This window comes from Xiphophorus hellerii, chromosome 6 (assembly GCF_003331165.1).
Source record: "Xiphophorus hellerii strain 12219 chromosome 6, Xiphophorus_hellerii-4.1, whole genome shotgun sequence".
Lineage (NCBI taxonomy): Eukaryota > Metazoa > Chordata > Actinopteri > Cyprinodontiformes > Poeciliidae > Xiphophorus > Xiphophorus hellerii.
The window spans coordinates 19,316,886-19,341,182 of NC_045677.1; the positions used below are offsets into that span (position 1 = coordinate 19,316,886).

Genomic DNA, 24,297 nt, shown 5'->3' on the forward strand with positions numbered 1-24,297 from the left:
CCCTTTATTAATTTATTGCCATGTTTGTTTTTCTTTTGCTCCAGATAGTTTTTATTTTGCAACTGCTCTGAAATTAAGACAAAATGTGCCTAGTGAGTTTTAAGATATTTACGTGGATGCTAATTTTGTTTGATTACACACATACAATAACAAATTATTCACGCCCCTCCAAAATTTAACAAATGGTTCAAATGTTAACATGTGTTGATTTATGCTACTTCTATTATTTTTTAGCTTATGCTCACATCCCTTATTTTTACTAATCAGCAGCAGAACCTTTATTTGCCATCAGAGCAATGAACCTGTTATTGTGCTCACTAACAACCATTTTGCATATCGCCACTCTTGTGTTTGTTGGTAGTGTTTTTGTAAACTTACGATTTAACCAGAAAAATGCAATAACACAAATTCCGTAATAGGAAAAATATAAATTCATTTAACTTCATTTAAAGAGCAATTAAGAGGCCGCCAGAAAATCTAAAACTAAAATACAACGGGACATAGGAGGAAATAAAGCAAAACGGAAACGTTGTTATAGTGACCTTTATGTTGGACTTCCTTTTTCCTTTAAAACTCTCCAAATTCAATTCAATTCAAAAATACTTTCTGGATCCCAAAGGATAATTACCGGAAAATAAACCTGAGGGTGAAAGTAAATATTTTGAAACATAAAGCAATTTATTTTCTGAAGCTTTAATTTTCTTTGTTTTTAAATAAAACCGAGTTTTTTCTACATCAGAGAAATGGCTTATGGTTGAAAATAACTCCTTGATTCTGTCATGTAAGCAAAAGGAAAATGGTGAAACAGTAACCGAGTCACAGTCAGCGAGGAGAGTAGGTACAGGGGTGTTGGGACCCTTAAGTTTTAATGCCTTTACATTCATTCAATTTTATCTCAGTCAATATGAACTAAGTTACACAGCAGAAACCCAAACAGCCCGACTTTAGGTTCCTCTGGCCATAAAACACCATCCATGACAGTTTCATATTCCTTAATCATGTCTTTTAAAGAGCGTTAACACAGACACAGATCTGTGTTTGGTCAATAAAATGTTCTCACATCATTTCGCCTCATCCGTCTGAGGTCATTTGATCTTGGATGATTTTCCAGAATCCACACCAAAATGTTTCTCTAAAGTCTAATCTCACCAACACATCCTTTGTCCAAGTTTTTGAATAGTGATGGTGAGCATGTACATTCCTGTGACATTGGGAGCTCCTTGGTTTGAGTCCAAGATCCATGAGTTTGCTGAAGTATCCAGGTTAAGATGCTGGAACCAGAGAAGCTAAAATCCTTCAACATAAACCCGCTGCAATGCTTGAACCCTGAAAGATACTTGAAAATGTGATTATACACAAAAGGAACATGAGCTGAAGAGAACAGAATGTTCTAACAGAACAACACTGTAAACATACAGCAAATGCAGGCTAGAAACAACTGTTAATCAGCATTAAGGTATATGGAGAATTTCAAAAAGTCATTTCAAAATAATAAAATGTGTCTGCCGTACCGTATGGTAAGATGTACAGCTAGAGTTTTCTCTAGCTGTATTGAGGATGGCGAGATTACGTTCTGGCCATTTCTAATTTGTTGCTCCACACTGTTGTTAAGGTAGATGAAATAAAGCTTCTAAACTTTTCCCTCTTTAACAAGAAAGATAAGTTTGGCTGTTGGCAAATATTTGTTCATTTAAAAATTTTTTGAAAGTAGAGTCCAGTTAACCAGTACTTGTGTAACTATTAAAAGCATGATGGCACAGATGTACGGTATAATGTTCTGTGCAATAATCATCTACACATCTACCAACTAATGTTTTTTTATCTATACATGCTATTAGACCTTTATGTATATTTGCGTAAGAAATGTTTTAAGTAATATAATTATAATGTTGTACCATCTTAACTGCAGTGAGAATTGTTGCTTTTCTATTATGAATAAAAGAAGTTAGATTACGCTGTATAGATGACAATTTTACTGAAAGTTATAGCTCAAAACTCAAAAACTTCAATCTATAACTGTCTGGGAATAAACAATCTGAAGTCTGTTACAGTCAGATAAAGAGTCAAAAGATTTTAACCATAAGGGCCTGGACAGAGCTCCACATCACAAAACATTCAAAAATCGGTCAGAAAAATGACTCCTTACTTTTAGGAATTACATTTACAACTTGATAGTTGCAACAATGAGAAGCAGAATGAATCAGTCGTTTAAAAATGTTTTTTTTTTAATTAAAACAAAAAGGATAATAATGACTTTCCACAAGTCTCTCTTAAACAATGCTGAACAGTTGTTTGCCCCTTTTATTCATTTTTAATGAAAATAAAAACTCAGCAGTGAAATGTTTACAACTAAATGGTAATTGTTTGGACAATTACCATTAAAAAGAAAACAACAATTATTATTGAATTTTTCTTCAAAGATCAATCGGTGAACTACACTGTGGGCGAAAATGGAACAATTATACACTTATATCTGGAGGTTTGTTAGTCAAAGAAAACCGCTTTCACTTCCTAACAGGAGGAGATGAAAATGGAGGCTCAGTCAGTCAAGTGCTTCACTAATCCCATCTGTGCAGCAATTTTAATCAAGAGTTTGTTAGAGAAACTCAACAGCTTCTGATCCAAATCAGGTTGAAGGAGAACCACCTCTGTTTGGATCATTATGAGCAGTCTCTATACTTTGAACTGAACAAATGAACTTTACAAAAAATAGTTATTGTTCCTTTAAAATGTTATATAGTTGTGTTTAATATTTAACCCATTTTAAACCAGTGACATGTTAAGAGTGAATCATTCTCCTCCAGCCCATCACATACAATACAGTAAACAATTTAAGTGTGAAATTATGAACATTGTGGACAAAAAAAACCAACAAAAAACTGTAAACTTATTCATAACATGTTTTTTAAGATTAGGTAAAATTAAGTAAAAATTCTCTTCTGAAATTGTGTTTTGAGAAATAAGAACTAAGCTTTGAAAACAGTCAACAGAAAAGCAAAGAAAGTTCACAACCCAATTTAAAATATTTTTCTAACTTTAAAGGTCATAAAACTCATAAAACATGTTTTCACATTTAATACTAACTCCACAAAATTAATGCCTATTAAAATGTCATGCAAGTGAGACTTTCAGTATATTCTTGCCATCGAGTTTAGTCTGAAGGAATGAAGTACCTCTCCCAGTTAAACATTTAAAGCTTGAGATGCACAACGTTTTTCATAAGCTGTACTGCCTTTTTTCAGTTTTACATTAGGACAGTTACTGTAAGCCCAGACGCAGACAGAAAGTATTTACAGTCTTTGAAAATTAAACATCACAGACAGGAAGCCGCACTTTGTGCACCAAAACTAACACAGGGCTGTCTATTTTTCATTTCCAGTTACGATTTTTTTTCCCCCAGTTTCCCTGTAAACTGGTCCATAAAAGTCCAAATGTGCATGGCTATAAGTGCTTCATCACAGGGACCACCAGAGAAACCATTGTAGAAAAGGCACTTATTAGAGACAGATATATTCTGATTGGCTTAGACTTTTTAGTGTGGTTGGCAAAAACTCTTCTTAAGGAAGTCGAGGTAAAATTGATGCTCTAATTTAGGAATACTGCTGGGTGAACCTCTGGTGGAACTCCTTAACGTTGTTCAGCAGGATCTTCAGCTTATCTGTTGGTGGTAAGATGGTCATTCTGGGTTGAAAAGAGAAATGAGTAGCAAAAATTAACATGAATGTTCAGACATGTTGAAGAAGTAAAATTTATTAGAATATGGTAGTAGAATGTGGAGTCATTTGTGCCACCCTTGGCAGCAACAACTGTCATGAGCTATTTGAAATAATTACAGTAACTCTTTCACATAAGTGTGAAGGAAATGGAAATTTAGCCCACCCTGTTTTGCCGAATTATTTTTAATTCAGTCACATTGTAAAGTTTTTTCAGATCACCAGAATATCAATTGGATTCCAGTCCAAATTTTTACTAGGCCACTCCAAAACCGTTTTTTTCCCTGAGTTACTCAGAGGTGGACCTGCTGGTGTGCTTGAGCTAACGGTCACAGACTGATGGCAGGACAAGAATTCATAGTTCCATCATTTACAGCAAGACTTCTAGAGCATCCTCAGAACATTTTCACTACCACAACTATGACTGTTTCTTTAGAAATGCTGTTTCTAAGTAAAAAAAATGTCATACAGTCTTCTCAGTCCACAAAATATTTTCCAAAAAGCCTCAAGATTATTTTTGCAAATGTTAGACAGGTATTTATGTTCTTTTTTGATTTTCACCTTATTGTCATTGATGCAATTTGTGCCCAATTTATTCCTATTTTTCAATCAAAAACACCAGACTCAACTAAGGAAAGTTGAAATGCTTTCGATGTTGTTCTTTAGTAATCTTCTGGGTGACTTCTTGATATAACCCTTTTTAAATTGATAGAAGTTAGTAAACTCCAACAACTAAGATCAAACTGTTTATTAAGGCTTCTACAATTTTTTGTCTAAAAAAAATCTTTTTTAATTGGAATCATTTGGATGTGAAAAGCAAACAGCCTATAAAACAGACAATTTTTCACCATACTGTATGTTTGCACTAAAAAAAATTTGCAAAGAACAGTGCCCTGTGATACGTAGATAGGAAGAAGGCAAATTGTAAAATAAGTTGCTTACAAACACTTTCACTTTTTGTATAACTTTCTGCCATATTATGCTCACACACACATATACTCCATATGTGTGTCTGTGTAAGGACAGAGCCATCACTGCTATTGAGCATAATGCAGTAACCTTGTTTAGTTAGGCTCTCAGACCACAGAAAACATCCTTTGTTGCTCATATTCTTTTATATGTTACAGGGCTGTTAAAAAAAATCATAACAAAATGTGTAATTGCTGGCCAAAATTCTGCAGCCCCCGTGTAGAAACTTTATTTTTTTCCCATTTCCTGAATGAAAAGGGAGAATAATAAGGCATTGCATCTAGTGTTCCCAAACATTTAGAGATCTCTCATTGCTGCCACTTCTGAGTGCTTTCATTCAGTTTAAAACCTTCTACAAGAAAAACTTTTATTCACGTGCCAACAAGGTCGATCTGGAGCTGTGTATTCTGAGTGGAAAGAACTCTTGTTGTATGAACTTACAGGACCTTGCAAAAGATTTAAACCCCTTACAATTTTCCCACATTTTGCATAGTTATAACCACAATCTTCAAGCTATATTTTAGAGATTTTATGTGATAGACCAAAACACAAATTGCTGAATAATTTTCAAGTGAAAGAAATATTTTCTTTTTTTTTTTTTTTACAAACTAATATATACATTTTGCATGTGGAGACTGCACCTCTGACTCAACACCTTCTAACAACACGTTTCATTTCAGTTACACCTGATGTACTTTGGGATATGTCTCACCACAGATACTTTGTTGATTTAGCTCTGGACTTTGACTGTGCCATTCTTCTGCATACTGCTTTGGATAAAAGCTAAAAAAAAATTTGATCTTATCTGACTACTGCACCTCCTTCCACAAGTTTGTTCTGCCCCAATAAGATCCGACATGTTTTGGCAGCCTACAAGAGGAAATATTCTGTACCTGAAGTGGTACGTTCCTTCTCTTTGGCCAAAACCACTTCCAGGGACGAGGCAAATTCCCGTCTCTTCCAGCATCTTCATGCAGTAAAACATATCCGGCTGCTGACCAAGTTTCTGGAAGAGAAAACGAGAAAAATTATATAATTGAAGTTTGTGGCTCTTTTGACAAAAGTCTACCATTATAAATGTGAAAAAACTTTACTTTGAGATTTTCAATCTTTTATTAAAAAAAGAGAACAGACTATCCCTTTATTTAAAAAGGTAGACATAAAAGAAAACTCACTGACTTTATGAAGAATTTTGTTTTTAAATTACTTTAATTCAGTAGGAATGGTTGTATAATAAGTCCATTTAAATAGTGTTGGACTGAAATAAAAAGTCAAGATGTCTAAATTAGTCACCTTTTCAAGCAAGAGTTCCCTGCTGTACCTACCTCCAAAATGAATTGATTATTAATCAGCTATGTACTTCTGATAAACACTTCTAAAATACTCTTGACTTTATTCCTTACTGTGTTAATAGCCCTTATTCTGCTTTTTAAAGCAGAAATTCTTTATTCAGATTCAAAGGCACAGTAACACACTTCTTCTGCACATATCAAATAGCTCTTGATTAAATGTTTTTCTAAGATTGTGAATAGATTTTATACGTAGGGTACTTGTATATATAGTATTTAAACTATGATTTTTCAAAAGATCAATCCAAAAACTGTTGATAATGTCAATGACATAAGGAAGCTGTATCTTTGCTGGGGAACATTTTGAGAGAATTGACTATACTAAACCAAGTCAGGCAGATTGATCAGGTTTCAGTAGGTCAGGTAGACTCTGACCTTATCCTCTGTAAAGCTAATCAGTTTCTAAGCAGCGCCACTTTTCACACAACCCTAAAATTCCTACTAGGCAGTCAATTGTAAGACAGAACGGCCACTGAAAGCTATTGGAAATCATTTGTTCTCCTTTGCAAACAGTGGGGAAGAAGTACAACATCATGACCAAGTTTAATTATTTAGTCCCAACTGTTGAGCATAATTGCAGCCCTATTTTTTTATGTGTATTAGTTTGTTCACAAAAGAAAAAACATATTCAACAAAGAATGATTGGAGTGTTTGGGGTAAAAATAGTTACGTGTTCACTCAATTCATTCTCCTGCTTTTTGTTGTTCAAAATTGGTCTAATTACCATGAATCAACAACACAAAGCAGCTTAAACCACTGGAACACTTGAAGAAAAAGTCTCAGAACTGACCTTGGCCTCTTGGATGGCCTTTTCAGGTATGGTAATGCGAGGAAAGGAGTACATCGCACCCTGCACAGGATTGCAGCGGATGCCCTCCACAGTATTGAGTACCTGCTCAGTAAGTCTGGCCTTCTCTGCTAAGGCACTTAAGGTAGCAGTGCGTTCCTGGAAGAGTGAGAGAAAACAGAAAGAAAAAAAAAAGACAGATTTTACTAGAACCTCAGAACATAAGCAACATTTGTGATACAGATCCTGACTCAGCTGACTGTCAAGCGCAAGGAGAGTCTGATTTTATTTTGGTTTCAAAACAATCAATAATGCAGCAAATATTTTAATGCATTCAATAATATTTTGCCAATTATTTGTTGGTGCAACCTCTTGGTCACAAGCAGAACCTACAACAATAAAATTGCTAACAAGGACAATTGTGACTGCAGGGAGGCAGCAAATAAGACTGTTTACCTGTTGTGTTCTTAAGAAGCCAAATATGATAAAATATAAAAATTGCATCAAGGTTTTAAACCACAAACTGGCTTACATGGTAAAGCCTCCTGTGTTGCTCAGTGGCCTATTGGTACCACTTACAGCTTGTGGTTCAATGATTCATGGCGCATCAAGCATAGCCTTCTTCTCTGGACGAGGGGCAGAGATCTGGACTTCCTTAACTGCAGAGCTAAAACTACACTAACAAGATTTACTTGGATTTAAAATTAAATCGGAACCAGTTTCCTAAACAAGAGAAACAATAGAATCATAATTAAATGTAATTTTAGAATGAGATCCTTTTATCTCTGTTTAGTAAATTATTTGGTTTTGTACTGTTTAGTCTTACAGGATGTTATGTTGACTCTGTTTTGAACTTTATATGTTTTAAAGTCTATTAAGACACATGCATCGCAAATTAAAATACAATGCTGACCTGTAAGCTAAATATTCATATTTTCTTTTACTTTTTAATACAATCCCTTATACCAAATACATTCCATTTAAACTGGGGCACATTTATTTACATATATTATTACTGTTAAAAAATTAGACAACCTCATTATGGCCAGAATTCCCTGAAATAGAAAGAGAAACAATTCTCAGCTTTTCAGTTTGAAGCTGTTAGCACAGCACAAAGGAAAATATTAGGCCTAATATATAAGTTTTATTACTGTGCATTTGTACATTTTGTAAGGCAAAAAATGACATTCATGTTTCACAAATAAAAATATGGCAATTTCCTATGAATAGTAGATTACACCTGATTTGTAAATCAGTTTTTTCTACATGCCTTGATGAAGCGCTCATATGAAGGTTCCCCAGGCTGAGGGGGGTTTACCACCAGGTCCATTAGCGCTTGTCCAGGAACAGGAGAACAGAGACGGACCGAAAGCAGCTTGGTCAACTGGTCCTTTACATCATCAGTCCATGTTGATGATCTCCATGTAGCCGCCGCGGAAGCCACACCTGAAAGCAAGAAAGATGTGCCAACACATAAGGCAAAATAAGAAAGAAGAGAATTGGATCAATAAAAAATTAAAACATAAACATCCGTCTTATGCGTTCATATCCTTGTGAATTGATTTTCTCTTATCATAGAGAAGACTCACTCTCCCATGTAACACTTGGAGGTGGAGTGGAACGATGCCAGTTCAACTGTTTCAGAGTACTCCTGGCCCCATCTCAAACAGAACCTTCTTAAAGGAGTGGAACTGGCAACCTTCAGCGTACACGTTATCCTGGTACACCTGGGGGTACGGGACACAATGCCTGATATTAGGGGTGAACATGATCTAAAGACGGTAGATGTTTAAAAACATGTGTGACAGTACCTCATCGGCCATGAGGAAGAGACGCTCTTTTGCAGCAAATCGGATTACATCCTCAATGCACTCTCTGCTCTGCACCTGACCTAAAAGAGAAGGAACCATTATAAAGCTTCTGCTGCCATCTGGTGGATTCAATGGACTCTCAAAATATTTAATGTGGAAAAAAATTCCTGACCTTTTGCTATGTACCTACATTTTAAATTGCTTAATAATGAAAAAAATAAATACAACATATCACAAATTAAAATGGACAGAGGAGTTGCTGAAATACCTAAAGAAAACAAATGGACTTTGAATTAGTTTCAAAAAAGAAAATACTTCGCTTTTATCAAATTCTGTAAAATTCCAATTCTTTGCTTTGTTGTAAATAGAATAAAGTAATTGTTTGTGGAGAAGCACAGAGAAGCTGGCTGATGACCTTAATCAGCCACTTTTGTAATTGATCAGGCCGGATCAGTGATCAGCCAGTTGGAAACTAAAAATCCAATCCATACCTAGAAGCTAACAACACTCTCAGGTCTAGAGTTGTTTCTGCAGGGAAGGTCAGTAGGCTGCTTTTGGTACCAGACATAAGAGGCAGCACAAACTGCGTAAGAAGCTTTAGAGAAAGAAAATTAGTTTCTATTGAGAAATGATGGCTCTTTCTTTAGGCTACTCATTTTAAAGAGGGGGAAACTTCTGAAAACAACAGGAAGATGAATGTATTGCTGCAAAGTTATTCTGTTTTTGTCCATTTGAAGGGTCCAGTTCCATCCGTCATGGATCAGACTGAATTTGGATATGTATTTTTTTTGGAAATTAAGGGGAGAATCTTCAAACCCAGCAGGAAATCCAGACAATGTTGGGATGTTTGCAATTTTTATTTTGATCTGAGTTATATAAAAATTATTCAATTGCTATTAATCATAACTGTGCAAATCACTAATAAAAGAAGCTAAAAACCATTTAAAATGCCTACAGTAATCATTTTCTCTTTGCTTTCAATCAAATAGTGGAGCTGTGTAACACCAACTGCTCACACAGGAGGTGTGACTTCACCTCTTCCCCTAATCTAAGTACTTAATAATTGATCAGAACAGAATATTAATAGGGTGCTGTGTAGTGACAGTAAATTACTTAATCTAATACAATACACTACATTGAAATATATCTTATATAATTGCAACGGACACAGATCTTAACAATTTTGAAATGATCTGGTAGAAACAAATCCAATATCTCAGAATGTAAAAAAGAGAAAATTTGTGAACTGTTATTATTTTCCATACATCTGTTTAGTAAAGATGCCTCAGATCTTCTTAGCTTGGTTAAAATGTCAATGTATGTCAAATTAAGGCAAAAATTAGAAGAATAAGAAACTATTATATATAATTGAGTTCCATTATGAATTAAAGATTGTGGGTCTTAACTGAGATCCTTTTGGGATAAAAAAAAAAAAAGTACAGACTTTAAGATTCAGACTGGAATTAAGTACATAGTTAGTTTTATGTATCTTGTTTCACTATTGAAAATATTCACAAAGCAAAATCATTTAAAAAATCCTGGCTGGTCATGAGTGCAGAATGCATCAGCAACTTTCAGGTAACAAGAACTCAATAGCATATTGACTATTCCTTGCTCACATTTTGTGTACTTAGCAATTATCCACTTAGCATGCTCTGCATGTTCTTTACAGTTCCTTAAAAACTGACTTTGTGAGTGTAATAAAGGAAATATGTTAAGTGCAGCAATAAGTAATAGAAGGAAAAACTAAAAGTCATGCTACTTCCTGTAAGGGTTTAATATTAGAATATAAAAGTTTTATCTTCAGGTATAAATGCCAGCATCTTATCTTTATCATTAATAAAAAAAATATTGCAGTTACTCAGACCATAAATGTGTACTTATAGATGGTTTATCTAGAGCTCAGTAAATTTCTATAAAAATGATTTGAGAGGATTAGCTCCCTATGTTTGTCTTGTAAAAAGACACCCATATGTTCTTCAAGAATCCATTTAATTTATCACAGCCTGTGATTGTTGTGACTGTTCTGTTACTATGAATTTAACTGTATTATAGGACATAAACAATAACATTATCAAGTGCATCAACTCTATAGGCCTAACAACAAGTGATAAAAATGTACCTGTGGGATTTCCAGGGTTGATGATGCACAGGGCGCGGGGGTTGCAGTGGAGTCTGGCCTCATCCAAAGCTCGCTGAAGCTCACCGATGTCCAGACTCCAGCACTTTTCTTCATTAAGGTAATAATTGATCTGCACAGCGCTGAGCTCAGCAAGCGCAGCTGAATACAGGGGGTACTGAGGTATGGAGATCATGACACCTGTGCGCGTTGCACCTTCTCCACACACCAGAAGCTTCAGCATGGTCTGAAAGAGAAGTACAGGGGACACTCAAAGAGTTTATTTACCTTGTTTACCTGCTGGACCAGAATGAACTATTTTACTTTAGACTACTAAGCATGAAATCAGTATGTAATGTTAACTTATGGTATTTTTTTACTTAGGTTGCTCTGCTATGTACTTTTCATCTTAAATGCTTGCCTTCACCTGTCTATGTTTTTGGTCAGTTAGTGTAATAATTAGAAAAATGTTAAAACTCAACAAATGAACCAAATTTTCACCTTTCAAAATACTATTCTATATCAGACAGATTGTTTTGTATTTTAAATTCTTGAAATTTTAACTAAAGTCATAGAAACATATTGTGTCTTTGTAACAGGTGATATGATAACATGTTATGTCAACACTGGTTTATTACTTTTTATGCTTAAATATTTCATGGGTCAGTAATGCTCCTTACAAAAAAAGTAAAACACAATCCTTTTAGAATTCTTTTCAAATATTCAGATAAAATAATTAGATGGAAAATATATGATGACTCACACAAATAAAAAATACCTTCTGAAAGCTTGAAGAACTTTCAGGAGTTCTAATCTTTAAAGAGATTATTAAAAAAGTTAACCTTATTGGAAAATGAGCTGAAGACCTTTACACAGACCTGTATATTTTACAAGCTTTTAATGAAAACATAACACCTTGTTATTTTGTGAAGCAAAAATAAAGGATTAATTGAATCAGATTTAATCAAGTACCACAATGCCGTCGCTGGCCCCTGTGGTGAGGTAAATGTTGTCTGGCTCGCAGGGCACGCCGCCGTCACGCCTTTCGATGTAACGAGCCACATCCTGACGTACAGAGCCTATGCCCTGACTTGCACTGTAGGCACCTGCAGGGTGAGAATAAATGCTGCTATGATAAAGTTTCACAAAAATAATCATTCGCAGAAAACCTTTTATTAAATGAAAATGTGCAATGTCAGCATTAAATTTTGTAATGCAAGGTTTAGTTATTAAATTTAAAACGTATTCTGAGTATATAAAAAAAGGTGTATCCCAGCCATACATACCCATACTGTTCCCTCCACAGGAGTTCAGAATGCGACATGCTCTACTTTTCGCATCCTCTGGGAATGTGCTGTCACTCAGCAGCTCAGGATAGGAACACAGCGCCAGCACCTTGAAATCAAACATGAATTGGCAAAATGATTTGATATCCAGCATGTATCACACAGCACAGCAAAACTAAAGGGCATTTTTCTATGTATTATGGGTGAAGCTGTTTTTATATTTTAAAAAAACAATCTGAGCTGTTGTATTTATAAGAAAAATTAGAGAAAGGGCAGAGGAGCAGACCTGTCGGAAAAAAGTGATTGGCTGCTGGCCCATGGCCTGCGCATCACCAATGTTGGCCTTGATGACCTCTGCGAAGGGCTTCTTCCTTCCCTGAATATATGAAAAGAATATAGAGAAACCTTGGTGAAATGATGTTTGAATAGTTCACATAATTTAATTTATGGAATTTCTTTTACAGTAATGATTAGAAATATCAAAACTACTTCAATTTCTCAAAAACAAGGAAGCTGACTACAAACTCATCAAATAAACAACCTTGAAACCAAGGCTACAGCACATAAACACACTTGTAAAAATAATTACAACCAACTATCAACTCAGTTTACTTTACAGCAATTTATAAGAATTATACGAAATGCTAACCTTTTTCTAATGTCTTTAGATTTACTATGCTTAGAATTGCTTGAGGAGGAAAACACTTCACAGCTGAATTAGAAAACACCCCAGTTTCAAGATTGCACCGGAAATTTACAGAAGCATTACAGTAGCTGTGTTTTCAGTGGCTTCCTGTTGCATTTTTTTTTTTTTTTTGCAGAAAATGCAGAGGCTACTTAAAACATAGAGTCAGAGAAAAAGAGTAGTATAGAATATAGAAATTTAATAACCAAAGAAAAAAAATTGAAAAGAGATGGTACATATTTTTTGTTTTGTTGTTTTTTTACACATGTAGCACAAGTTCCAAACATGTTTGCTGTTCCATGTGTGGAACAGCAAACATGTGGGACAGGGTGCTCTTTAAATCTGACCAAACTGAACTTTTTATTTTCCAACATGCAAACCTAATTACTCCTTAACCTAATTAACCTAATTACTCTGAACAAATAATTTCCAGAGCAAAACAAGGTGGTGGCAGAATGATGCTGATGGGAAGCATTTCAACAGTAGAGACAGGAATGATGTTAAGACTTGGTGGGAAGATGAGTGGAGATAAATACAGGGCAATCCTGGATGAAAACCTGTTGGAGAAGTGCACCAGCTTTGAGAAGGTCTGGGTGGTTCACCTTCCAGCAGATAAGGGTGTGTATGAACAGTGCCCACCGCACGTTAAAGATTTTTATTTACAAAAATCATTTAAAAACATCTATCACGTTCCTGCTGCTTAAAGTTGTGCTTCAACTTGTGTTGTCCATTCACATTAAAACCCAAATAAAAAAAAAAAAAAATTTAAATAGTTGTAATCTGACAAATAATGGAATTTAACTATGTCTGTTGACCCTGTTGCTTCCTCACTTTTGGTCAGGATTGCTATCATTATTGAAACACTCTTAATAAAGTAAATAATTTGCATAATAAATGCATTAGAGCAAATTATCAAGAAGTCCATAAGAAAAAGCAAAGTGGTTTTGGAAGATTAGACACCAAAACTACTTCAGTAGAATGAAAGAAAAAAGAAAACACATTTTTGTCTATTTGAAACAGAATTGATGAAGACAGACTGTACAAATATGGGGACAAAATTGCAACATTAGCAAAGCCTCTTATCATACTTAACATTTGAAACAGTAAAACAAAATCATATTTTAATAGGGCCTTCAAACTATTCCCTGTAAACTGAAAGAGAACAAGATAACATAAGGAAGGAGCAAATTGCAAATCAAAACCACGAAGAGAGCTAAGAGTATTACTAAAATAAGAGGACAGCAGAAAAGTCCATCGACTACTGCTGCTGAAAGTTGAACTCTGGTGCTCCTGGAGCTGCAGACACAGAATTGACGCAAGCTGCTCACAGAGATCATAAACAGGGAGACAATGTGGAGAGAAGCCACCAGAGGAACCTCAGGAACTCTGACGCCCCGCAGCAATCAAAATAGCCTGTTTGTTTGATAAATCCAGTCCAGCTTGGATTTTACGAAACCTGGACCTTTGGCTGCGTCACTGGTTGGGCGTAAGAGAGGCGTCTCCGTGGCTGAGCCAATAACATCAAAATATGTGAATAACTCCCCCCTTTGTGAAGGGAACCTCTCATTCAGGATGGTGACCTCTTTGAAACATGTTAACCTTTGCACCACTGAACCAGCGTGAGAAGCTCGATGCTTATTGCTTTCAGTCACTGATATGAACTAAAATAAAAATATTCATTTAAAATAATTGTACTAGGCCAATCTGCTTGAGTTGAGTTCAAACATTGGATGAAATTTGACTAATATAACTGCTTTGTGTCCGTTACCTTGGCTACTTTCTCTACAATGTCCTCATTCGTTATCAACAAGTGCCTCATTAAGACAAAACAAAAGCTGCAATGGAATAACTTCACATGATACTTTTAGCAGTGCACCGGCTGAGTAGCAGAGTGTAACACATACTGTGTATTATGTTAAAAACAAGGGAATACTTGTCCAGTCTATCTGAAAAAAAGATCATGTAGGTAACATGAGCAGCAAATTACACTGTACCTTACTGTGTGAGAGTGTTTAAGTCCTAGACAAAAGAGAGAATACCACAGTGACCTGTTTCCCAAAGTAACCCAACACCATCCAAAGAAAAGCCTTATAATCTAAGCAATTAAAAATGGAGGAGATTGTTTTTATTGAAATCTAAAACTGTTATGAGTTTAATAATGATCAGGTCAGTAATTATGTAAAGTACTGAACAATGTGAAAGATTGAGAGCAATTATGCTTCCAAAGATGTATCGATCAGATTTGTTGTGTAATTTTCGTCAAGTAATGATCTGTTGATTCTATTATTTTTATTTGAACTATAATGGTGAAAAAAAATCTATTTTTTTAAGAGGCTGTTGATTTGAATCCTATTTTTATTCAGAAAAAAAAAAGGAATTACACAGGTGTCAATACTTCTGCACCAAAGCACATGTTATGTGGTTTTAATTAAAAACAAAATGGGCATCAAAGGATACTGATGGTTGGTGGACCTGTAGACTAAGAATTGAGTGAGAAAAATTTTGATTTATATTATTTGGTGCATATCTATATAAAACCTAATAAATTCTTGAAAAATGCATTGATTCATCACTAAAAGTCTTTCAACATCCTGCTGAGCTTTACAAGCCAGAGCCAGCTACAAAGCATTCTGCTTTTTGAGCATCAACATGTCAGCTCAATAGCACCTGATCAAACTTTTGTACTGCTGAGAAGAAAATAAATTAGCTGGAAGAAAACCAAATAACCGCACCAATAAAGAGGGAGATCAAATGAGGACAAGCCTGTGTCAGAGTAAACAGAGCATTACATCTGTGGGGCCCAGTGAACCATCTGGTTAAAAGGTTACCACTATCATTACACTCCCAGCCAGGACACGTCACAGAAACGCAGTCCCATGCTTATTCTTTTCTCAGCAAAAGCACTCAGGAGAAGACAGTTTTCACACCCGACTGCACTTGGTACATTAACAGCTGCCACATCACCATAAACAGGGATTCAACAGGGAGGGATTCATCATGGGGAAAATAATAACTGGAAACAAATGATAAATGCTACAAGAAAATCTCTTAGAGATGAAGACTGTTTCCCATATTCACAGAAGACACATTTCTCTGAAAGTGATGCATTCATGAATAAAGGAGATGTGTTTTAAAAGTAAATGAATGAAAAACAAAATAAGTACATTTATTTTGAAAGTGTAGATACACCAGAAAATCACAGAGATTTGAATAGATTTTCCTTCGATTGGCTTTGATCAGTGATCAGCAGGTCTATCTTTCCTACTCAAAAATGCAGCAAAATGAAGTTAGGTAATTAGATTTTTTCTATTCACAGCAATAAAAAACTTCAAACAAGTGGCTATTTGAATTTGATTTGCTTTATTCACTGTATTTTAATGTAGGATTTAGTATTTTTTTAATTTGTCAAAGTACCTGCGGAATGTTTTTTCTCTTTATGTGCTACAGAAAAAAGAAATGGGTGTTGGTCAGGAAACTGGATCGGTGCTTTCTACAAAAACGGTTTAGAAAAGTATTGAGAAACTCTGCTTTAAGCCACTGAGATTAAACTGTGTAACAAAGACATAAGAAGATTGTATAAACAGTTTGCTTTAGACTTTTTCATGAGCAACTATAATTTGAAAATTATAATTGACCAAAAAAAAAATTTGACAAACAGAAGGTAGCTTACAACGGGTTTCTGAAAGTTTCAGTATGTTACATTCAATACATAAAAAAATGTATTTAAATGTAGAACTTATGTAGATTACAAAAAACAACTCAGTTAAATTAACTTAATAGTTTATAAAAGGTTTTAAATTACATTTAACTTGCTTTATGGCTGAAGCAGGTTAAATGTACATGAGCTTAAATTGATGTATTTTAATTCTGGTGGGGAATTCCAGTGCTTTCATAAACAAGTGACATTTTTAAAGCCAAAACATTGAGCCCTAGAAATGTAGGAAATAACATTTAATTTGTCAAAGAAAGTGACACTGTCACACCTGTGTTAACATGATCAGACTCGTTTAGCTTGTCAAGAGCGATCAAATTCAAGAATAAGTAACTAACTGGTGGACTTTGATAAGTAGGATTAGACCCAAAATATTACATTGTTGTTTTCCTTGTTGGCATTTGTTTTGCTGATGCTGTTCCTCATACATTTTAACTCTTGACATCATCTGTTCTGTGTGCCGTTTTATGTTCATGTGTTTGGCAAACAGTATTTTATTTTTAACTCGTCTGTCAGACAGGGATTGCAGACTAGATCTGGGTCATTTTCATTAACAGTCATTTCCATTATCATTTAAATACATACGCTGGATTCTTGATTATCAGATCAAATTCTTTTGTTAAATGTCCACGTTAGACCAAATTAAGAAATACATCTTGAGAGCACAAACATTTTGAACTTGCACAACAAACAACGTAAGCATGTAGGCTCCAGATGGTATTTTTATCAGCTGGCCTGCTATACTAACCTCACTGAGCTCCTTCTCCAGCTCCACGGCTCGCTGCACGATGGGCCCCCGCACGGCATACTCCACCTTCTTCACTGTGGGGTTCATGTTGTCGATGGTCAGCACCTTGCCCCGAGACATCGTCCCGTTATCGGACATTTTTGTTTTGGGAAGTCCACGCCGCGTAGTGCTCAAACTGGATAAGGCTCTGCCGGGAGAAGAAAAGGAGGACAGAGAAGGAAAGATGAGTGAGCGGAACCCGGGAACACCGCCACCCCGATGCGGTCCACCGCCGCCGGGTAAGAACAGCGCGCTTCGCCCCGGGCTTAGAAGCCGTAGGGTTCTGGGTGAAATAAGCTGCACACGCGTGGCAGACATGTTACACAAAGTCTGATTTAAAGAGCTGGTAAAGTTTTTTTTGTTTTTTTTTTTTAAATCCCACAGAGGTGCACAGCGACCAGCACCACGCCGGTTTCCTCGGACAGAGAAATCAAAGTGGCGTAATTGGCACCTCCGCGCTCTTAAAAATGCCTGAGCGATCAGACCTTTGGACCTTTCTAATGCGACTTCGATAAAGCATTAGCCAAAAGGTGGCGCCTAGTAACCCAACAATATCCACACTCTTTAACAAACTTTTAACTTCAGAAAGTTTTTTGGGGGTGAGGGTTTGTTAAATCCGTCCAGAAGGCGTATCCCACCCCTCTCTGCTGCTTCATAAGCCCGTTATCTCATCCCTCGCCCCTCCCACTCTCGCCCAGATATCCCACGCACCGTCAGTCTGTCAATCAGAGCCACTTCTCCGGTTACTGAACCACTACAGCTCAGGAAAATTCAGGCAGACGGTCAACTGAATCTTCTAACTTTGCTTCATTCTCTTTTATGCTGAGCTCCATGCAGTTTGGGAGGAGACTTGGAAGGCTTATTTTTCGCCTTCATTATTCTGAATGCTCCTCCTGCATGGAGTATTACTGGGGATGCTTAGGCCCTCTTAGTGCAACTTAAGAGCTGCATGGTATAAGGAAAACATGACATTGCAACATAATTTTTAAATATTTGCAATAATAACATTCATTTAAATATTCTGCATTTTTCTTAATGCTGCATTTTCCATAATAGCAACATCCCCATCACTCTGCTGAGGGGGAAGCTGGAACTAGCTGGTGTGGACTATCAGCTGGCTGCCTGAACCATGGACTACCTCACCAACAGATCCACAGTATGTGAAGGCTTTCTGACTGTGTTTGAGACTGGTAGTTTGCAGCACTGGGGCACCTCAGGCAACAGTTCTCTTACCTTTCCTTTTCTCTCTGTACACTTCGAACTTCAAACAACTCAGACCACTGCCATGTTCAGAAGTTCTCGGATGATAACGTAGGCTATATCTTATGGGAACGACCTGAAGTACAAGGAGATTAACAACTTTGTTACTTGATGTGAGGCCAACAACCTTCACAAGCATGACAGACAAAGGAGATGGTGGATTGACTTTTGCATGAAGTCCATACAGACATCACCAGTGAAAATCCAGGCCATGGCTTGGACATTGAAATTATGAAAGAGTATAAGTACCTGGGTGTTTACCTCAAAAACAAACTGGACTGGTTCTCAAACATAAATGTTCTGTACAAGAAGGGTCAAAGTCACCTCCATCTTGTGATGGAGGAAACTGGGGTCTCTTGGTGTGTGTAAAAAACTGCTAAAACAATTTTAGGACAGTGTGGTGTCTGCAGTGTTTTATGGTGTTGGAACACTGTGAGGGACATAAAGAGAATCAATAGGCTGGTTAGGAGAGTCAGCTTTGTCCTGGATCGGCCACTAGACTATGCTGAGTTAGATGGTGAGAGAAAGATGTTGATAAATTGACATCCTTTGCTGCAGCATCCACAGAGTAAAACCCAGCACTTCTGGAGGTCTTTCATTCCTTATGTCATGAGACTTTTCAGTAATCATGTGCAATAAATCACATGTGCTCTTTAGTTACCTTCATGTGTGCTCTGTAAAGTTGTGCAATGTGAATACAAAAGAGCATATTTTATTTATTCTGTATTAAAAATCTCTATAGCCCTATGCTGAACTTGCCTGAAATTGAATGTCATTATTTAAAGGGGCAGTATTGTGTACTTTCCAGGCACATGGTGCCATTTTATAGCACAGTCAACTATGTTACCTTCAGTTGTCATAAAAATGCTATACATATCAAACGTAACTTAAAAGAAATTTGATTTAGCAATTTTACCCCCTTTAAGACATGTAATAACTGATTTAAGCATGCACATATTAAGGAATGTGTTATTAATCTACAAATCTTTATATTAATGAAACTTTCACCAGAAAAAAAAGTGGGATTTTTGACAGTTATTGACACCTAGCGCTGCCGTGCGCTTAGAGATTGAGGGCTATCGGCAAGAGTTTTTTGTCAGAATGGAAAATTGTAGGGAACTGCGAAAAATTGTCAAAAACTGTGTGTCCGTGTTGCCCTATCACCCTCCTCCCCTTGGGCCTAGGTGAGGCTTTCATATTTAAAAGCAGTTGCTGGGAGCCATGCAAATGCAAATCAACTATTGAGCACCGGCCTTTCTGACTGTCGTTCCTGTTGTAGCTCATCCATTTTCCCTTCTGAGTACCACCCAGGTCTGTTTATCAGTTCCAGGACCTGACCAAAACCCCTCAGTGTTATTACCTTGAGAAATAATGAGATTTGTTTAAGCATAAAACAGTCATTAATGCCGAAAATGTTCTAATGTTACAAGTCATACAAATGGAACAAATACAGTGACATTCACCAGCTCTTGGCTATACTTAGCTCACCTTAGGGATATAAGCAAGTGTGCATCGCTAAGTACAATTTTCAGGGTAAATCTGATGATGCATTGTCAACATTGCATGCCTGTCCAGCTCATCCAAGATTGTGTGGTGGAATGCAGACAGAGCCACCACTGTACACATTTCCAAGAGAAGTGTTTCTGCCGACGTGAAAACACTGCGCTTTACATAAAGCACATCAGTTGTGTCATCATGTGACAAAATGCCAATCATTTGCACATGTAAAACATTGGTCATTATAGAACCACAGGCACATGTTCATGGCATACCAAGTTGTTGTTGACTCTTCTGAAATCGCCTCCTAATCTGGACTTTGTGATTAAACATTCTCAGTATTTAATCCCAAATACTGGAATAATGACTCAATAAAGCCTGTATTCCAACATGTACTCCTTCAAATGGAGATGTAAATACATGTTAGGTGTTGCAGTGCAATGGGCCAAACAGTTTAATACATTTTGAGAAGTTGAAACACCATTTGCCAAATGGTGACATTTGGCAAATCTCACTTTTTTGTGAGCCTATTTAAGTAATATTATTCAGGGATTCAAATCAGCCTGTTTGTTGGTTTAAGTGTCTACTGTATTATTGATCTAACAGTATTATAGCTGTTTCTGGATGTTATTAAAGGCCATATTTAAAGTTAATATATAAATAAAAAGAATGACTAAACTATCAACTGTGTTATTACATTTATTTATTGTATTTGTTTGTAATTAAAGTTGTTTTAAAAGATTGAAATGGACCCGGTTTTTCGACTGTTCCAGTCTCCCTTTATAATGCTTTTTGTTTCATAATTTACCCACTGCTTCCTGCAAATGTGGGATATGATAGTTTTTAATGATATAACACACATTTCATAAAAACAAAAAGAAGAACACACAAGCTTAATGGTAATATTTATGAGTAAGTAAGTCAACAAGAAACAGCAGGCACCTATTGATCAAAGTGCCACATTATTCTTCACATTAATCTCTAAACCAATTTAGTCAGATTTCAATACTAACAGAAGCAACGTAAAAGCCAGTGTAGTTCAGAAACATCTCTAACAGTGACTTGATTGTAAATAATATTAATCAAAATACCCTGGTGCGTCTTTACAGTATCAACAACCTACTTCAGTTCTCTTGGTGATATCAAATCGCTTTTTGGTTTCCATCAAACAAATAAACATTAGGTCTGTCGCTGTGGGTGTAACTAAAACAAATCAGTCCAATTAAAACGCTGTTGCAGAAATTATATCAGGTGAGAGTCTGTGTAGCCACTGTACGCAGAGCAAAGGTGGGCACAGATGGCAACATTAGCAGAAAAAACTGGTGCTGCTGTGTCTGAAATCCATAACATTTACAATCTTCTGTTACTAGATAGCATTGTTGAGGCTGGTGGGAGAATCCATGAAGAAAGTCTTCTGTGTGGCTGCTTTGAGTGCTTTCCACTGGTGAACCGCATAACGTCTCATCCTGGGTGAAGTAGCGTGATATGCTGAAGATATAAAATAGTTCCAGCAGCTCCCAGCAGCGGGATTTGGATAGTGAGGAGTCACTCAGTGGATGATGAGATGAAATCTGCACACAGGAGACTGAGCGACGGGTCTCGCGGTTAATGAGAAGAAGTGCGAGCACATCAGGCCGCAGAGGTACAGAGCCTGGTAAGCAGCGCTCTCCGACTGCCAGGCAGCTTCTCAGGGTCTCTATGAGGGGGGACCATAATCGACCCACCAGCTCGGTTTCAGCTTTCTGCAGGGATGGGGTGGGACCACACAGCACACATACATCTGCTCCTGGGAGCAGCTGGAAGCGGAGCAGGCGATGGGCAACTGTGGGGCTTCCCTGAGGGAGGAAAACTGGGTAATCGCAGGAAGCTGATCCAGATGCAGATAAGGTGCGTACCAAGGCACACAGCAAGACAACTTCCTGCGGTGCCAAGCGCCACCACTTCTCAGTAGCTACCACAATCCTCCCATGGACAAAGAGGCACCCGAACTCGCTGTCTGCAGCCTGAGCAAAGCCATCCAAAGCTTCTTGGAGAGGAGTTGGGTTTGGAGGAACCAGTGAATCAGCACAGTGTGTGAGGTTTCCCAGAACTCCTTGGTGCTTCTCTTCCAGCAGCTGATCGATAAGGCAGAAGCAGGACCGCAGGTCCCTCTTGAGTCTTTCAATGTTCCTGAGATTAACCAGCTCATCCTGTCCCAGCACCAGCACCATGCAGCTCCAAACATTCTCCAAGAGGCGTTGTAAGCGGCTCATCTCCGCCCCGCTGTATGCTCCACTTGATCCACCTCCACTCACAGCGATGAGCATCACACTGTCGTGGAAAACCTTCCACACCACCTTTCCCCCACCCTCAGTCTCGCAGGAGGACAAAAGCGCTCCCTGTCCTCCTCCGAACATGTGCACCCCATTCAGAGAGCCGATGACTGAGAAGGGCAGCTGTTTAGAGGCCCCCCTTGTGAAAAGAGGAACCCCGCTGCTGGCTGTGAGGCAGAGCAGTTGGGTAGAACCATCCTGTAGCATCACCACAATCAACCGCTGCAATCAACCAACTAAACAAACTCGTATTTCAACGGTGGCAAATTATCAAACCGCTCGATTAACTAGTTTCATTGAGCCGGTTGTGTAATAACAGAGGCAAAAACTCCCAGTGTTGCATCAGCAACGGTTAGCCGTTAGCGTAAATGACTGGATGATGAAGGAAACAGAAATCAACCGACATACATAACTGCAATAAAACGCTCTCCCACACAGCCGCTTCGTTTGCCGCTAGGTTTCTGTTTGTTCTAGCTGTATTTAAACATGCTAGATTAACAAAAGAGGTTACCGTCGTTTCCACAGTAACGCTGTCCCATGATTCATTCTTCACATCGGCGAGGGCAGTTTCATTAGGCTGGTCGAGCAGCAGTTCCAAGTTACGACCTATGCTGTAGCCGCCGAGGAGCGGAATGCGGACACAGACCTGGGTTCAGCTCCTGGAGATCCGGGAAGTGTCTTTCACGTCCAAGAACTGAACTGACTATCCGGTATGCACATCTCGCGAGAGTGGAATTTAATAACTTCGCGGGCTCGCGAGCAGATGACGTTCTATGGTGACGTTCAGTGCCGTATATCTATGGCGCTGATGATGTTTTCCCCATGGTATTACGTATACTGTACGTCGTTTTTCCATCTCTGACTTAAACAAAACAAAACTTAAACTATTGAAACATTAACATTTATTTATTAAAACAATCATATATATTATTTTCAAAGGTTCTTCAACAAAGTGTTAGTTTAAGGGTGTTCATCATTACACAACCAGCCTTATTTAACTTTTACATTTTCTCCCACTAAGCACATTTTCATTTAAATTGTTCAGTATTTATGTCACATTAAAGGTGGAAAGTTTCATTAAGAGTTTGGAAATTATTAATTGTTTCGACATGGAAAAATCTGTGATTTCTAAGAGGTCCAAGTAGTTTTGAGAGCCATTGCAAGTTTTTTGGACACATGTTAAAAATTTGTTTAATCTGGTGTAAAAAAATATAAAAGATTATATATTATCCATGAAAAAAGTGCATCGCCTGGAACTAGACTTTTTCATTTTTTTAATCTATTTTATTTAGAAATTCATAAATTATGGCAAATTAATTTTTCAGTAGGAAGTCAACACTGATCACTTTAAGATTAAAGTATATAAAAAAAATCAAATATAACTTCTTTTTTTTTTAACTATTGCTTACATGTAAAATGTAATTTAATATCTGTTGTACTTTAATGTCTGTTGGAGGGTTGAAATCTCACCAAATAAATAGTTTTGGAAATTTATGTGAAGATTATATGATCCTGTGATAAATAAATCCCTACTGTTCTCTTAAGCTTTTTGAATCACATAAGCTACCATAAACATTACTTTTAATATTAACAAAGTAGTTTCTTGTGTTATTAATTGGAAATCCCATCACTTGTATTTAATATAGCATGTAGCCTTATTTTATCTTTACTACATGCTGGATAAATTTGATATAAAATCCATACTATTTCTGCATTTTCACTCTTCTCGAATCTCTGCTTCTAATAATTACCAATAATTACTATAATAACCAAATAAAAAAGTCAAGGATCTTTGCAAAAAATCACAGCTGTAATCTTCTGTTGGCTCCTTCATTCTGTTAATGTTTTCATATAAAACCGCTTACATTTTAAAATACAAAGAAAAAAAAACTTTGTAGTTATGAATTTTTTTATTTTTAAATACAAAAAGTTCAAAGCAAAAAAAAAAGACCACAACAGATTGATACAAAAAGGCACAATGAATTACTTAAAAAACACAGTGTGCCATGA

General features: G+C 36.8%; 2 protein-coding genes across 2 annotated transcripts; both read right to left on the reverse strand.

Annotated features, from left to right (window-relative positions):
- Positions 1–677: 677 nt before the first annotated feature.
- On the reverse strand, positions 678–22,992 carry gpt (glutamic--pyruvic transaminase). Its single transcript, XM_032565636.1, is given in 14 exon segments — positions 678–3,681; positions 5,576–5,688; positions 6,822–6,977; positions 8,089–8,220; positions 8,222–8,264; positions 8,408–8,469; positions 8,471–8,545; positions 8,630–8,709; positions 10,752–10,995; positions 11,721–11,854; positions 12,035–12,143; positions 12,321–12,410; positions 17,180–17,366; positions 22,799–22,992. Coding segments are annotated over 14 exon segments (1,551 nt in total). The 5' UTR covers positions 22,834–22,992; the 3' UTR covers positions 678–3,590.
- fuz (fuzzy planar cell polarity protein) lies at positions 20,864–22,792 on the reverse strand. The gene has a single exon (XM_032565637.1). It carries the CDS (start codon positions 22,492–22,494, stop codon positions 21,223–21,225), a length of 1,272 nt encoding a protein of 423 aa, XP_032421528.1. The 5' UTR covers positions 22,495–22,792; the 3' UTR covers positions 20,864–21,222.
- Positions 22,993–24,297: the final 1,305 nt, after the last annotated feature.

Bases quoted from the DNA above. Each gene is read 5' to 3' on its own strand.
- fuz (XM_032565637.1), bottom strand. From the start codon at position 22,494: ATGCTACAGGATGGTTCTACCCAACTGCTCTGCCTCACAGCCAGCAGC.